Here is a 16,386-nt window from a genome sequence, read left to right on the forward strand (position 1 = left end):
ACTATTCCTTGATATCTCAAACTTGAGTGGCTTTTCAAATGTGCTGTACCTGAGCTACGTCCACGCTAATTTCTGTGCCTCCTGAGCCCGCCTGTCCCACCCCCAACATGTCCCTAGAGTCTTTCCCTGGCTCCACACCATCCTGAGCTTCAGCCCGTCGGCGGGACTTGTCACCTTGTTAATTAACAGTTTGCGACAAAGTCATCGTGCTCCTGTATCCTGGCACAGCGGCGTTTATTGTGCATCCCTCAATGCGAACCCTGCTGCGGACGATGCTGGGGCCAAGGAGGACCAAACCACAGCCCACGCTCAACCGAGACAGTTCCTCTTTCTGTAGTTATTTCCCCCCACACCCCTTTTTGCTACACACGTGAACAGTTAAAAATTAGTCAAGGTGGCCATTAAAAAGCTCAGAAGAGGGAATGATTTCTTTAATCATTAATACCATATGGTTGTGGTTTCCAGACCAGTACCTGCAAAAGATGGGATCCTAGCTCCCGTCCAACATTATCCAGCGGGCTGGTTCGGCTGGAGTGGCCCCAGGCTTCTCCGAGTCCTGTTTATTTAAGACCAAAAGAGAAAGAAAAAAAAAAAAAAGTGAGGAGATGAAAAATTGGCTTCTGTTTGAGACGAACTTTTTGTCAATGTTTTGCTTGTGTCCGTTCTACAACTTGTACACAGAACAATCTTTGTGGGACTCGGCAGGGTTTCGTTGCACAGAGAAGCCTCTTTTGTGGATTTTTTTAAAAGGGGGAGAAAAAACCAGAAACCCCTAACCCCCGTGAGGGAAAACCACCTAAATACCTATTTTGAGTTAACAGTGAAGTTCATTTCTAAGAGCTAATTAGGGAAGCAGCCTGCCAGATTAAAAAAGGGGCTGTGTAGTGCTCTCCTCGGCTGCTGGCAACTGGCTGCTTCAACTTGTGTGAAAGCACTTTTTCTCTTCTCGTCACCGAAGGGATCCCGGACAGTTCCGAGAGCTATTTAAAATGAAAGAAAGAGGTGCGATGGGGAAGGCTTTGATGTGGAGAGAAGGATGCGGATAGCCTGGCAGGATGGTGTCTGGGAAGGGAAAGCTCTCGGCGGTGGCCGCGCGGAGTTGCGGGATCCATCATGGCAGCACCCTGGTGGTTCCTGTCCCTGCGGAAGGCAAAGCTTGGTCACAATCTGTCAGGCTTTGGTTGGAGATGGACAAGGATGGGTTAGACCCTCTGCTCGACAGAGATCACTTTCCGGTTTGATCTGTGACATTTTCTCTCACAGAATGGTTTGGGTTGGAAAGGACCTTAAAGATCATCTAGTTCCAATCCTCCTTCCATGGGCAGGGTTATCTTCTGCTACATCAAGCTGCTCAAAGCCCCATCCAACCTGGATGGTGGAAATCCTCTCACCTGGAAGGTTTGTAATCAGCTACTTCGGGAGGGACAGAGGAGAGACCAGACGTGACCCATGCGGCTCTTCCCGAGACCCGTGTTTTAAAAGGTTTTTTTCCCCTTGTAGTGATCCTCACAAAAACCTGGCTCTGAGTCGAGTGCAGTTTGACGGCTGCCAGAAGGGACTTTGGGATAGCCCAGGAAAGTCACTGTCTGACGGCATGGACCATCCTCCCTCATACCCCACGGAGCCGAGTCTGAGGGACTCACCTCCCGCCCCACCGTGTGCTCAAGAGAGAGGGATGGTTCTGTCTGCAGGGAGGGATGATCTGCCCCCAAGGAGAGAAGTTTTGTCTCCAAAGAAGGACGATCTATCCCCCCAAGAAGAATTATCAGCCCCCAAAGAGGAATCATCTGCCTCCTAATAGCCGCCTCCAAAAAGGAATCTTTCCAGTCCTCTCTAATGTTTCCGACGCCGCCTGTTTTCCTCCTATGCAAAGTGAGGAGGAATAAAACCCAGATGGAAATTACTTCACCGGCGTAAAACTATTTCTTTACTGGCGATGCCTTTTCACAGCTTTGTTGTTGCTAAAATAATGCAAACAGGGCGGTTAAAACCTTTCACGCTTATGGCATGAAATAAGGCTCAACCTGACACGCACACACACTAAGACAGAGGGAAAAAGAAGAAAGATCCAACTCCTGATGGACGGCTGCGGTGCGGATGGCCCGGGGGAGCCGAGAGCCGAGCCGGCGAGGTCTCCTTCCTGCAGTGGCGGGGCTCAGAGAAGACAAGACCCCGTTTCCCAGCTATTCTGAGACAAACAAGCGAGGTGGCGACAGCAGGCAACCGCCGGCATCCCCGGCTATTGACCGGTTTCACCCAGGTGTTTGCCGGTCTCGACAACACCAACGATTTCCTCCGCCCGCTTCGAAAGGGGCATCCCACGGCGCCCGCCCTGCCGCCTCCCCCACCGCCGCAGGGCCGCAGCCGTGTGTCCCTCTCGTCCCCGCCTTTCTCTTTCTCTCTCCCCCCTTCCTCGGCCACTTCTTCAACCTTGTCTCTCCTACACTTCTCTCCTTTCTCTTTAACTTCCCAGCGCTACAAAGGCAGGGGCACCTCTCTGGCCTGCCCCCCACCCCGCAGCCTCAACCAGAAGCCGGCTCCTTCTCATTGATTTCTCCTCCCCAATTAACGGGGACTTTTTGTTAATTCCCTGTATTTCCCTCCTCCAAACTGATGGACCTGTGAGGGATGCACCAGAGGTCTTTACAGGTACCTTTACCTCCCAGCCAGGAACCAGCTACCAGGACAGAGGGTCACCTTACCGCCCCCCCGCCCCCGAAATCAGCGAAGAGCTGGCAAATCCTGAGCAGCTTCAAGGGAAAGTGAGAAAAGAAGTCGGCTGTATCTTTGTTTTTCCACAGTTCCTCAGAGGGCTTCCCTGCTGGGGAAGCAGCACGGCCAGTTAGAGCAGAGCGGGGGCCAAGGCAGCCCCTTGCGACGTGCCTCCCCCCCAGGAAAAAAAAATAAAAGGAACTTTGAGTGACAGGTTTCTGTATTCAGACTAAACCTGCAACTCCCCACCTATGATTTAAGTTGCTTATTAATCGAAGTTTACGACTCTAATTATTCTCCTCCTAAAAGGGAAAACAACCCGACGCCGGCAGGTTAATGAACAGCCCCTGGGCATGGCAGGTGAAGCCCCCCCATCCCCCCCAGGAGGGCGGTTCGCCACGGGGCGCTGAGCTGCGGTGCCGCTGAGCTCTGGCTGTTACTGCTGGAAAATTAAACGCTTTTACTTCTCCACCTGAAGAGGCTCGCTCTTTCTTTCATTTTCTTTTTTCTTTTCTTTCTTTCTTTTCTTTTTTTTTTAGAATGCTGTCACCAGAGCATTATTTGTCCTTCCCAGATGTTTCAGGCACTTTCAAGTCGGAGACTATTCCTATTCAGTGCCAAACCCAGCCTCTCCCAAACCGACGGGCTCTCCTGATGCCCCTCAATTGCTGTTTTTAAAGCTTAGACGAAAAAAACCCTCTCCATTAATATTCTTTCTTTACCACATACCACCCACCCACCCTAGCCCCCGCCGCCTATTCGCTTTAACATCCAATTTCCTTTTATCGAGGGGGGCAAACTGTGATTTCTTGCACTTGACCTACCGCAGAAAATTCTGCAAATTCTTTGATTGTCTATTTAAAACAAAACAAGGAAATCAGCTCTCCCTTTCGCATCAGGATTACGGTCGGAAACAAGATCTAAAGATTCTCTTGTAATTTGGAGAGCCAACAGCATAATAGGTTTGGAATAGAAACAAGCAGCTTTGTGAGGGGAAGGATAACTAAATCGGGTTTTAGGCGAAGGATTTTCCCAGCTAAAGTGGCCGAAGACAAAGGAAAACATAATCTATTTTGGAAGATTTCCAAGATATGCCACATTAACCTTTAGGAGATAAAATTTGCTTTCTTCCCTGCGCCCCCTCCCCCTCCCCAGGTCTGGTTTATCATATTTACATAAGCAGCCTTAGAAGGGATGTATCTATTAGGGATCTAAGGAGCTAGCGAGCTCACATTTCATTTGGAAATAGAGGCGAAGTTTTACTGTTGCTTAATAACTCGCTGCATTGTAGAACCATTTCCATTTAAATACCCCCCGACCCACGGATTACCTCCACGGACTGGCTGCATGGGTTTTGTAATTTCCTGAAAATGAGATTTCGATTTATAAAACAAGAAACCAATTAGTAACCAAATGAGGCGAAGTAGATCCACTAAAATTGACCTAATCCCACAGGCACCATTTAGGCCAGTTCTTGGCGAATGAATGATGAGCAACCGTCTAGCATAAGCTGAAGGCATCATCCAGCTGTGTTATTCAAGCAGCAAAAATAAACGGATCGAGCTTTTCTTTCGGAATGAGTTTGATACTCTTGACAAAATGCAGATCAGAGGCTCCTTCCTGACAATCTCCTCCACTCTAGCAGTTTTAGTATTTTTTTTTTCCCCTCCTTAAGAAGTTAAACAATTTGGGCTGCAAGAAAGTGTCCGCTATCAGGAGAGAGGAGAAAAGGAGGGGGGGAGTGAGGTAGGGAGGGGAAGAGGAAAAATATAGGAAAAAAAAAAGAAAAAAAGAAAGAGAGGGGGGAATTAAGAAAAAAAAAGAGAAAAATAATTTCAAGAGGAGGGGGAAAAAAAGAAAAATAAGAAAACAATGGAAGAGGGAAAATAAAAAAAAAAAAAGGAAGAAAAGAAAAAGAAAAAGAAAGAGATAAAAAGGAAACAAAAAATAAAAGGGGGGGGGGAGGGGGGGAGGCATTTTCGCTGTTGCTTACTTTGTGAACAATATCCTCGTTACCTAACAGGGTGCGCAGAGTCTGCGCGGATCCTGCGCGCAGCCAGCGTGCTGACTCATCGTTTCCCCCAGCACTTCCCAGTGGAAAAGCCACTTCCCTTTCCACACCAAAAAGCATCTCCATCGGTTTCATGGGTCCGCCTCACCGGCGGGTCCGTGGAAGATGTCTTCCCCCAGGCGCGGCCGCCCCTGGCGCCCTGCACACTGGTCCCCACCGCCCACCTGCCCCCCGGGACGGCTGGAGGATGTGCTGGCCCTCTCCTTCCCTTGATTGATGCGAGCCTTGATGCAGCCAATGGAGGGGTTGGGTGGGCATCGTCCCTACCCAGCGTCGACAGTGGCGCAAGAAGCATCTCTGTCCCACGGAAGTGGGGAAGAGGATCCCAAATCATTCCTAATTTGATCTAAGAAAGACGAAGGAAGAGGGGAAGAGGCAAGAGCAGGGAAATGAAATTTTAGGAGGCCCGGGCAGCTCCTTGGCCCTGGCAGATCTCTGGGTTATTTATTTCTTGCCGAGAAACTGCAGTGTAGAACCCACCTCGACCCCCTCCTTTGTCTGGCAAGAGCAAAGGGGTGGTGTGGTGTGTGTGGGGGGGGTGGTGGGAATGGGATGGCCAGAAGATACAAGCCCTTATCTGCTGTGTTGATTTGCCGGCTTTTCAAAGCGGCCACTGCGCTTCCCCAGCGGACAACCCCTCCTGGAACCCCCGCGGAACCCGCGTTCACGGGGGCGAAAACAACCGTGGCGAGGGCGATTTGAAGCCCCCCGCTACTCCTTCAAAAAAACAAAAGCACTTAGTGCTGAGCCCAGCCCGCGCTCAAGATTCTTTAGGGGCCAGGGCTGAGTGGGCAGCTCCCTCCAGCCTTTAGGGACCCCCCCTCCTAGGGACATCTCTCTGAGCCCTGCCTGGCCGCACTGCCCAGGCGAGACACAGGCACGAGGGTGGGGGGGGGCTAGGGCCGGCAGAGCCGGATGGATGCGGGCTTGGGGCCGGGGCTTCCCTGGCGGAGTTTTGTTCTGTCGCTGAGGGCAGGAAGAGGCTCAGGGGGCTAGCCTGGGGCCACTGGGGCAGCAGCGGAGTCTTTGGCTGAGCCGGCTCCAAGGAATTCCACCGCCGTTACGCTTCTAGACGCTTCCTAAAACGCCCCCGTCCCCCCCTCTCTCCTGGGCTCGCCCCGATCCCGGGCCGTCTCGCTTTTGTTCCGGTGCGTTTGGTTTTTGCCTTTTTAACAGCCGCTCTCTGTCCATTCAAGGTGGAGGAGCGCAGCTCGCCCGGGATGTTGACCCCGCAAAGCACCTCCGCACCCGCTGCTCGCCCCTCCTGTGCCTACCCCTGAGGCAGACCGGTCCCCATGGAGCTAGGGAGACTGAGAAGGGATTGGGGCCCCCTCTCCCCTCCCTGCCTCTCAACCTGCTCGGCGAAGCCGCTTTTAAAGCTTGAAGGAGGGCCACAGGCATTTCACCTCCTCCCTGGGCAGCTGGTTAGAGTAGCACCTTCCCTATCGCCCCTTCCTGGCACTACTGCTGCGGGAAGAAGTGGGGCACGGAGGGTTGTGTGGGAAGAGGGAGCAGCTCGGTCCCCATCTTCAAGGTGGGTGTATTCTGTTCCCATCTTCAAGACGGGTCGTTTTCCCTCGCTGCCTAGGGAAAATTGACAAATAGAAGCCCCGGAACGGCAGGAACAGGAGCTGCACGTCCCGATCACCGCCAAACGAAAAGGCAACTGGACGTTGTACGGAGGAATTAGCTTGATTCGATTAACCATGTAATTAAATCGCCTACCGCCAGCGCTCCGCGTTGCCATCTCCCAGCGCCCGACGTGGCTGATTTCTCAGTTAATTTAGCAAGCAGTGGTTAATGATGGCTCCAAATCTCAGCCAAATGAGGCTTCTGTGAAAGAGTGGGTCGCCAGCGGAGGGTTCAGGTTAAATGGAATAAGATATTTAAAAATAAGTAAAAATATGAAGATAAGGGGGGGTGGGGATGAAGCGCTGCTCACTTCTAACTGCCTGCGGAGGCCATTAGCAAGGGTTTGTAAAGATTTATTATCTCGGTAAATCACATGCGTTCCCTCGAAGCAGGGAGAAGTTAACATCCCGCTTTCTTGATACCAAAATAATAATAGGGAGGGAAAGTCCTGTCGTCTAAACAGCCTAAACAAACAACCCTATTAAGAAAATGGTAGCGGAAATAATGCCGGGATTGAAGGAAATCCCAGCGTTTTTGGCACACGCGGGATAACGGGATTGCGCTCTGAAATGCAAACAAACGGAACCGTGGTCAGATTGGAGAGAGGAGGGGGGGAAAACACCCAACAAAACAAAGCAAAGCAAGACAGAAAACAGGCTGAAAAATCAAGGGAAATCTCGAGCGCGACTAATTCTTCGCTTCTACAGAAGACGCAGGTTTAAATCTCCCTATTCTGAGGAAACTGGGAAGGAATTAGACCAACGCACTTGGAACACACGCTTCAAAACTATCCTCCAGCATGACCACCGTTCTATGCTACTCAAAAGGAAGAGGAAGTTTCGAAAGAAATTACGATTTCCACCCCCCCGCCAGCACCCCATCTCACTTAGCATTCTTTCTAACACATAAATCTCCTTTTCCAACGATCACGTTAGTAGTTCGGTTGTACGCTTCGCGTTTTAAGTTCACATCAAAACCGGAATTAAACAGAGAGTAAACTGCAGCTTAAATGAGAAAAACTTCTGTAAGAAAATAAACACTGAAACCTAATGCTCAATCATTTCCCTCGCCAGTAAGAAAAACAGCATTAAATCACCTAGCCACGTGGGAAACGGATTCCTTTTTTCCCCTTTTCTTTCTTTCTTTCTTCCCCCCCCCCCCCCCCTCCCCCCGTTGATCTCTTCCCCCCCCCCTTTAAAATAAAACAAGGTTAAGGGTTTGGATATTGAAATGTTAACCATCCTGATTCGGCGAAGTTTATGTAAACAGAGCCTCCTCTGCTTTTTGTCTCGAAAAAAATCAAGCCCTTCTGGGTGCCGAAATGATCAATCCCCACTAGCACAGGGACTACGAACCCTCCTGTTCCCTTCTCTGCTCACGGAAAGAGAACAGGACCCTTAAAATAGTCCTACTGGAAAAAAAAGGGAAAGGGGCAAAAGCTCGCAAAAAAACCCAATCAACCAAACCAACCAACAACGCAACAAACAAACCCCCCCCAAAAAATCCAACCCAAACACCAGAAAAAGTACCCAAAACCCGCCACCAAAATCCAACCCCACAAAAAACCCCAACCCCCCAAAAAACCCCACCCCAACCAACCAAAAAAACCTCCAAGAAAACAAACACCAAGAACAACAACAACCAAAACCCCCCAAAACAAACCCACACAACCAAAACTCTGCTCATTGTGCCACTTGGGGCTTTGTTTGTGTCTTTGTTTTGAGGATTTTTTGTTTGTTTGCATTTTGTTTTGTGCCGTTTTCAATTTTGCTTTTTGCTTTGTTGTTGGTTTTGCGTTTGGGGTATTTTTTTGGGGGGTGGGGTGTTTTAGGGTTGGGTTTCCCCCCCCCCCCCCCCCCCTTCATTTTGGATACTGTGGAGGGTCAGGGAAGAATTACCTCGCTAGTTACAGTGATCAGATTGTTTTTGAAGGAAGCTCTTTGACTTCTGATTTATTTATAGATTACATATATATATGTAGATAGATAGATATATATATGCTTCGTTTCTTGCTATTAATTATTTCATGTTAAAGCGCAATTGTAGGATTTGTTTTTAAATTACCATTAACTGAGGCTTTAATTTATCAGGAAGTTCTGCTTTTAAAAGAAAACAAAATCTCCTTAAAGAAATAATATCTTCTTTACTGCCCCCAACGATCCTCAGCCTTTCCCAAAGCAGGCTGCTAGGTTTTCTCCTCCCGAGACAGAAGAGTTTTAGCACTGAAATAATACGAACTACCTAAGCCGCTCAACACTTCTTGCCCTTGACAGATTTAATCTTCCGGGGACCCAGTAAAGTGAAATCAGGGCTAGAGAGAACAGCCCAGGCAGTTCAACAGCTTGTAAGTATTACACAGCCGTTAAGAGAAGGAGCTCGCTTGGAGGGGGGTGGGGGGGGAAGGCTCTGCTCGGTTTATCCATTTTATTTGGTAGCACTGATTTGTGTTTAGATTTCTGGATGTGAGATGGAAACGGTACCAAGATTATTTGTTGTGCGGCTCTCCTGGCATTTTACTCCTAGAAAACTCTCTTGTTTCCAAACCGGAGTCGGAATCTACCGGCCTCCTCTCTCCCAGATGAACCCTTCAGACCTAAAAATAAAAGCACACAGAGAAAGGCGCCCTGATTCTTTCTGCCTGTCCCCCTGTCCTCCGCCCCGCGTGTAGATCTTCCTGTCCGTGAGCGCTCACAAGCAGTCCCCCAACCAGACACTCTCCGGGCAGCTGGAAATTCGCTCTGGTGCCGGGAAGAGGGATGAGTTAAACACTAGAAGGGCAACAGCGCTTCTCTATCCTGGCTCCTCCAGCATCTCTTCGAGTGGATGACAGGACGCCGCCGTGCTGCCGAGCCTCCTGCTGCCCACCTCCAGCTCTGTGCCCAAACCATGGAGCCTGTCACCATGCTCGTATTGCTCTCCTCCCCAGAGAAAAACAAGCAAACGAACACCCCCACCCCCGCCGCAACCCTCCCTCCAGTAAATCTATCCAGCACCGCTGTCCTGCCTTTCAGAGCGGCTTTTCCTTTGGGGACATAGTTTCCCCGGCTCCCACTACCTGCCCTCTCTTCCCAGCGAAGCAATGACTCCTTTTATTCTGGCTGGGGCCACAGAGGGACCAAGCTCCCCACCCCCCTTCCCGGGAACAACCCCAAAGGGCCGACGCATAAAGACATCTGCACGGGGACCCTCAGCCCCGCTCCTGGAGCCTCCGCCGCTCCCCGAGGTTGCGGGGAGAAACCCCAGGGTCGGGTTCCGCACGGCAGCAGCGCCAGGACGCCTCTCGTGAGCGAGTGGGTCGTGATTAATCGCGACATCGGGTAACCCGCCGCTCTGGTGCCAGGCCGGGGTGCGCTCTCTCTCCACCTCGGAGGTGCGTGGGAAGGGGATCCCGGCAGGGCCACGGCCCTACGCAGGGTGCGCGGCCCCGAGGGCTGGGGCCGCAGCAAGTTTGGGAGGGTCGAGCCCTTTTGGTGCCTGCTCGCTGCCATTCTGTTTAATTCGCAGTTTGGCTTTAATGAGGCTGCCAAGGCTCAGCCGCCCCCTCGGTCTCCGTGCTCGAATTAGCATCGGCGGCGGGCGGCAGCGGCCCCGGCCCTGGCGCACTTGGCCGCAGGGTTCCCCAGGGCATTCAAACATCCAGCGCGGCCACCGAGGAACGGGGATCAGCTATTCTTCTCTTCTCGTGATTACTCACAGCCTACAAGCAACACCATATGCTTCTTCTGATCAAACAACCCGCTACATAGGCAGCAGTAATTGACGAGACCTGCTGGAAATCACGCAGAAAGGTAGCCCACTGAGACCGCAGGAGTTGACAAATCATTGCTAATAATCCTTTTAGGAACATCACGGGCATCGGAGTTTGCCATAGCTTTATTTTTATAAAGTATGCGCAGACAATATAAAGGACAATTGAAAGTGTCCCGCATAATGATCTTCAAGGTGGCAGAGCGCAATGAAGTGGCTTGATGACCTTTAATTGTTATTAGCATTAATTTTCTAAAGGATTCATTTGTTCCTTTCCTCAGCTCTATGTGACTGGGAGGTATGGAAGGTTGTTTAAACAAACTATTGCAAGATACGCTAGACTAAAAATTACTGCCGGGGACTCCAAGTATAAACCTTCTTACACGACCGTGGTGGGTACCTCGAGTCCAAAGGAGCCTCCGGTTGCATAATTCACTTTTTAAAAGTGGAATCAGGACCGGCGGTTACCAGACTCGATCAGGTTGAAAACCAAAACCAAAAACCATCAACAAACCCAAACGACAGAACGAGCGGTCCCAAGCCCAAAGCAAAACCAAGGCAGGCCGTTGTAGCCACTCTTGATTTGTACAACACAGACAGGCAGACCGACCCAGCTCGAGGTACAGACACGGGAGGCGCAGGGGGAAGCGGCTCTGTTACTGTCTTATCTGAACACCTTCCAACAAAAGACACGGCATTTGTTTTTTTACTGGAGGGGTGTGGGACGAAAATATAAACAACAACAACAAAAGCTTTTAATGCTTTTTCTCTCCTCTCTTAATCGAATTGACCTAAATAAAAGATTCACGAAGTGGGTTTGATGTTTTGTTTTGTTTCCCTCCCCCTTCCCCTCATAAAAGCAACAAAGTGAGAACGCAGAACAACTTTATCCCGACCCTCATAACTTTCTGTGCTGTTTGTTTTTCTTGGCAGCCACTCTAGAAGCCCCAAGACACTGAGTTTAAATCCTAATTCTGCTCCAAAGCAGAACACGAGGTAGGACACAGCTATTGCTGGACAGGCAGGGCAGTGGAAGTCAATCCCAAGTTGATTGACCATGGAAGAGAATCAGGCCCAGACTCGGCGCAGTACAAAGCGATTGCTAAAAATTTCCGAGGTCGCTTGAGGCCCCCAAACCGCCCCAGGGATGCTCAGGGCGAGCCCCACGGCATTGGCGATGCGGTTGGGTGCCGTATTTATTTAGGCTCTGTGTGTGTGTGCGGGCAGGCGTGTGCCCTACCTGTACACCGCACCTTCGCTCCACACTTGAACTAAGCCTTGAGGACTTTGCATAGACTTATGTAAATATTTACCCATATATTAACTCCCCCCATAGCCCGACTATAAATAGGGGTGAATCGCCCCCTCTTTCTCCACACACGTGCTTGGCGGGGCAAGCACATCTTACTGGGGGAGACTGGGCTGGGTGGGGGGGAAGCAAACCCTTGTTTGCTTTAGCAAGGCTCAGTGCCTTCAAGTGTTGACAAAAGCACCTTAAGTCCGCAGACAAACCTGCCGGCAAAGTATTTACGCCAGAGAAAAGTGAGAGCGGAGAGCGCCCTGCCTCCGAGCACACCACTCCACGCCATTTACCTCTGGGCTTTTTTTAAGTAAAAACGACAAGAAACACCTAAATGGGAATAGAAGTAGAGGCCGACGAGCATTCCCACCTACCTTCTGGAAAAACCACCCTCATTTTTAAATAGCTGGTGGTGAGTCTGATTATGGATGCTTTGTCCAGCTGCGAGGTGATAGCGGAGGGCAGGGGTAGTAACTTAGCCAGTTCATAAAATTCGCTGTTTTCTTTCTCCCGTCTAGTCCGGGCGGCATTTTTGGACTTCTCTTTCATGATGTTTTTTTCCCCCCTTTCTTCCTACAATTTAAACTCCAGAGACTCATCCAAAGGCGGAAGGGAAACTTTCAGCTGCGTTTCATCTCTCCGGAGCATCAGGCTGTTATTCTGAGCGCGGCCATTGCTCTCACGCCGTTCAGCTGTGCAGAATGCAAACAAAAATTGAAGACCAGAGAGGTGTTCTTAGGAAAAAAATAATAATTAAAATAATTCTCTGAAAGCAGAGTCAATCGGACGGAGAAAGGCATTTATCCATTGCAGCTCAGAAACTCCAAGCAATTGCAGGGGAAAAAAAAATATATATCTAAAATTAAAAAGCTAGAAGCTTGCGGCACCACACAGCAACCAAAGGAGGTGTTTCTGGCCTTTTTTTCCTACTCATGGCGGGCAGCAAAGCTCCTCGGCAGAGCCTCATCATAATCCCGTTTCTTCCCGTGATCCGCTGTCAATCCGAGCCCCGAAACGCGGCTTCCCAGGGCGCTGGGTGACTTCCCGGGAGTCTCTGTGAAGACAACAGCAAGTCCTGGGATGAGAGAGCCGGGACACAACGAGGAGCTGCGGGAAATAATAACCAGCAGCCAAGGCTCCAGCTGGGGTAGGTTGTGTTTGCTCCCACCAGAGAGGAAAGGGGGAAAATAAAAAGAAAAAAAAACCAAACAGCCCCCCAAAAAGTCTCTTTTCCCCTCCAGCGCAGCGCGGAGCAGCCTGCCCCGCACCCTCCGCCCACAGCTCTCATACCCCCAGCCCAGGTGTGGGCTGCATGGGCCAGAAGGAAACCAGTCCCCGGCTGCCGGCAGAGGCGGAGGAGTTACCGGCTGCTCTCGGTGCTGCGCCGGCCCCTTCGCCCCGCGCTCCCCCAGGCTCGACTCTCCCCGGCCCCGCATCAGGGCAAGCGTTTCCTAACCCAGAGTAGTTCTGCTTTTTCTTTATTTTTACCCCTTCCTCCCCCTTTTTACTCACCCCTTCTTCCCCCCTTATTTTTCTTTTCCTTTTTTATTTGTTTGTTATGCTTCTTTTGTGTGTGTGTGTGTCTGTTTTGTTGCCATTCTTTTGTCTTTCTTTTCCTCCCCTTTCTTCCTTTCCTCCCCTGTCTTTGTTTCTTTTTTTCCCCTCTATCTATTCCCCTCCCCTATTTTTTTTTTCTTCTTCTTCTCTCTCTCTCTCTCTTTTTTTTTTTCCCCTTTTATTTTTACTCTTCTCTGTTCTGCTTCCCTCACTCCCCACCTGGAATCGACGAGCGGTGGGAGGGTGATGTTCTGCCTATCCCAACTGCACCCCAGCCAGGAGAACCATGCTCTGCTCACCCTTACCCCACACCCGAAACCCCCTCCATAACATCACATTTTCCCTAACCAAACTATATTTTTTCCCCTCTTTTTTTTCCACCGGCCTTGTCCCCCGCATCCCTGAGGATCCTCGCTGAGGCGGGCAGTTTGTGGGTGGGTTGTGATCTGCTGGTTTGTACCTACCTTGAGTCCCTGAGCCCGGCAGCCTGCGGAGAGCTCTCCCGGGGTGAGGAGCCCAACTCTTTAATTGGCTCATTAATGGCACGGGGAAAAGTTTGCGCCTGTCACTGCTCCTGACACCGACGGCAGACAGACATTGCCGCCTCCCCAGCCCCTTTATCGGCTCCCAGGCTCTCCCTCTCTCGCATAACGGGGGGGTGGGGTAAGTAGGGGTGGGGGGGGTGGCGGTGGGGGGGCGCGCTCGCTATTAATGAAGAATCCCTAATTTGCGGCTGAGAAATGCCTAATAACTTCTTGATGGCTAAAAGCCCTTTTAGTACAACTTCATTTCTGCCCTAGCCCCCCCCCCCACCCTCCACACCCCCCCTTATCGTAGCCCCTCCGGCCAAGCCCTCCCTTAATGCCACTCATGGACCCACCTCGCTTCCTATTGGCTACCACCACCCAGCGCACGGCAGTTCATTGGTGGAGGTACCATGACGTCACGACAGACCGGGCACGGCCCCCGCCCCTCTTTCTCCCTCTTTCCCCCGAGGGGGAGGTCGCGATGTCCCTCCCCGCTCCCCTCGGTGCGTACTGGCCCGCTCCACTTTATTGTTATTTATTTGGGGTTTTGGGGGCCATCGCCATCCAAGCGACTCTCCGGACTCCCCTGGGGGCTGTGGGTTGTGAGGATCGGCTGTTTTGTTGTCCCCCCGCCCAACCCCCCGAGGGAAATTAACTGCCCCCGAGAAAGTGGTCGTTTTTAGGAGAAATAAGCTGCAGCCGCGTCCCCTGTCACACCCTTTCACCTCTCCCTTAAGGGGGTACGGTTCAGCCCAGGGGTGATGCGCTGTGGGACAACGTGAGCCGACTTGCAGGGTGTCGTGGGGAGAAGAAGGGAGAATAAAAAACATCAACAAATCTTCTTGTTACACTCTGGAAAAAACCCACAATCAATCCTTCAAACAGACCAAAAAAGAACAAAAATTACCCCAAACTCAATCCTCCTGCAAGAGGAGACAGAGGTACTTTCAAACTGCCCGCAAAGTCGATGTGGAACGAGGTGGTGGCAGGGTCTTTCATTCACGTTGAGTGGGACTACTCCTGATGTCCCTAGTCCCCTGGCAACAAAAAATCCCCAACCACCCCAAAAAAACAAACCCAACAGAAGCAGCTCTTAAAACTGCTTGCTCCTAAAAAGAGTGGATGGAGAACACCTGGCGGGGTGGTGGAGTCTCCCCTGAAACCATAAGGGACCCTCAAAAGCCTGAAATCATTGCCAAACCACTCCGTGAGAGAGTTCAGCTAAAATAGTTGCTTAAAACGAGATTGTGCTGGCGATGCAGCCGTCGGGATACTTCGAGGAAGAAGAAATGATGTAGGTTTTAGAAAGAAAAATGTGGGGAGAAAAAAAAAAAAGAAAGAAAGAAATCCCAAACCACTAAAATAGCCTTGGAAGCGCAATGTCCCTTTTGCTCCACGGAGGGCTGCAGCTTTGCTGCTTATCACCTTAAATCTCCCTTCGCTTAACGGCTTTCCCTGTGTTCATTTGGGTAAATAAAGGAAGGATGGAAGGAGAGGCGTTCAACAACTCCTCTGGGTGTCCAGGCGCCTACGAGCAGCAGAGAAATGAATCCACCTAGCCTCAAATGTTCTTTTGATTGTTTTGTTTACCGAGGCGACCCGTTGTTAGACAGGAGCACGAGTCATTCAGTGAAGGTGTGGAAGGAAGGAAGGTAAGAGGGAACGAAAGATGGAAAGGAAAAAAAGGAAGGAAGGAGAAAAGGAAGGAAAGAAAGGAGGAAGGAAGGAAAGAAAGGAGGAAGGAAGGAAAGAAAGGAGGAAAGAAGGAAAGAAAGGAGGAAAGAAGGAGATAAAGAAGGAAAAAAAGGAGGAAATATGAAAGTAGAAGAGAAAGAAGGAAAGAAAGGAGGAAAGAAAAAAAGGAAGGAAGGAGAGAAAGAAGAAAAGAAAGAGAGAGATAAAGAACGAAAACATAATAACCACCCCTCTCCCCTCCTCTGTTATGCTGTTTAAACGATCGCTTTGTCAAAAAATGTTTCCTGCGCCTTACTGCCATCAGGTGTAAAGTGGGTTTAGGAGGGGAGAAGAAGAGAAAAAAAGGAGAAAAGAAAACACCCAGCATCTTCCTTCTGGTTTTCATTTGAGGTAATTCTCTCTCTAAACGCCCCTGACGTCTGTCGCAGGGTATTTAGACATATGGGCAACAACTGGCCTAACGCAGTCAGGTAGCTCACGAGTTATTTGTCACCGTGAGCCGCAGGGAATGTCCTTTATAACACCCTCGGGTTGGGAAAAATAAAGAAACCAGTAGGATACATTCTCCTAATTTAGAGCAGGGAAGGTGGGTGAGCATCCCCCTGACCAAGCCCACACAGCCCCGCTGAAGGCGGCAGCTCTCCCGCTCTACCGGGACTCGGTCTGCTTCCCGCTGGGTGTCAGCGGCCGTCCTGGTTCCCACAGTGGCAGGAGCCCGGGGAGCTTGGACTCGACGAGCCCCCCGTGTAGATTTTTGATATGTGAATGCCACGGTAGATAGTGCCCAAGGTGTGGAGGGAGCAGAGCACGGAAGGCGATTATTCACCTTGCCAAGTTGTACCGACCGTGGGGAAAGTCCCTGCGCTACGGAGTGACTGGCGTGGGGTCAGGGGACATTTCCCAGCAGTTCTCCAGAGGCAGTTCCCGAATGATGGGGGGATTTGGGGGCCGTTTCAGAGACGTAAACCTTGATTTCTGTCCTGAAAATACGCTACTTCTTACAGCGGAGATGAGAGCTGCACTGCCCTGCTGCAGGGACCGAGCAAGGCAGCCCACAGCAGATAAATCCGTGGTCTTTCTACCCACTGTCACTCGCCGTGGGTGCAGCGAGGCCACCACCACACACCACTGAGGCTGCTCGGTGC

The 16,386-nt window shown here is 50.7% G+C and overlaps 1 protein-coding gene across 1 annotated transcript in view; it reads right to left on the reverse strand.

Moving 5' to 3' along the window:
• SIM1 (SIM bHLH transcription factor 1) overlaps window positions 1-13,643 on the reverse strand; it is a 50,827-nt gene extending 37,184 nt beyond the window's left edge. The window contains exons 1-3 of the mRNA XM_068160440.1: window positions 13,484-13,643; window positions 11,837-12,516; window positions 474-556 (exon numbers count right to left, since the gene is read on the reverse strand). Of these exons, the coding sequence (XP_068016541.1) occupies window positions 474-556; window positions 11,837-12,011 (258 nt within the window). The 5' untranslated portion in view covers window positions 12,012-12,516; window positions 13,484-13,643. The remainder of the gene's footprint in view (window positions 1-473; window positions 557-11,836; window positions 12,517-13,483) is intronic.
• Window positions 13,644-16,386: the final 2,743 nt, after the last annotated feature.

Source organism: Melanerpes formicivorus, unplaced genomic scaffold (assembly GCF_026170545.1).
Source record: "Melanerpes formicivorus ecotype bairdi unplaced genomic scaffold, bMelFor1.0.p_v2 SCAF_50, whole genome shotgun sequence".
Lineage (NCBI taxonomy): Eukaryota > Metazoa > Chordata > Aves > Piciformes > Picidae > Melanerpes > Melanerpes formicivorus.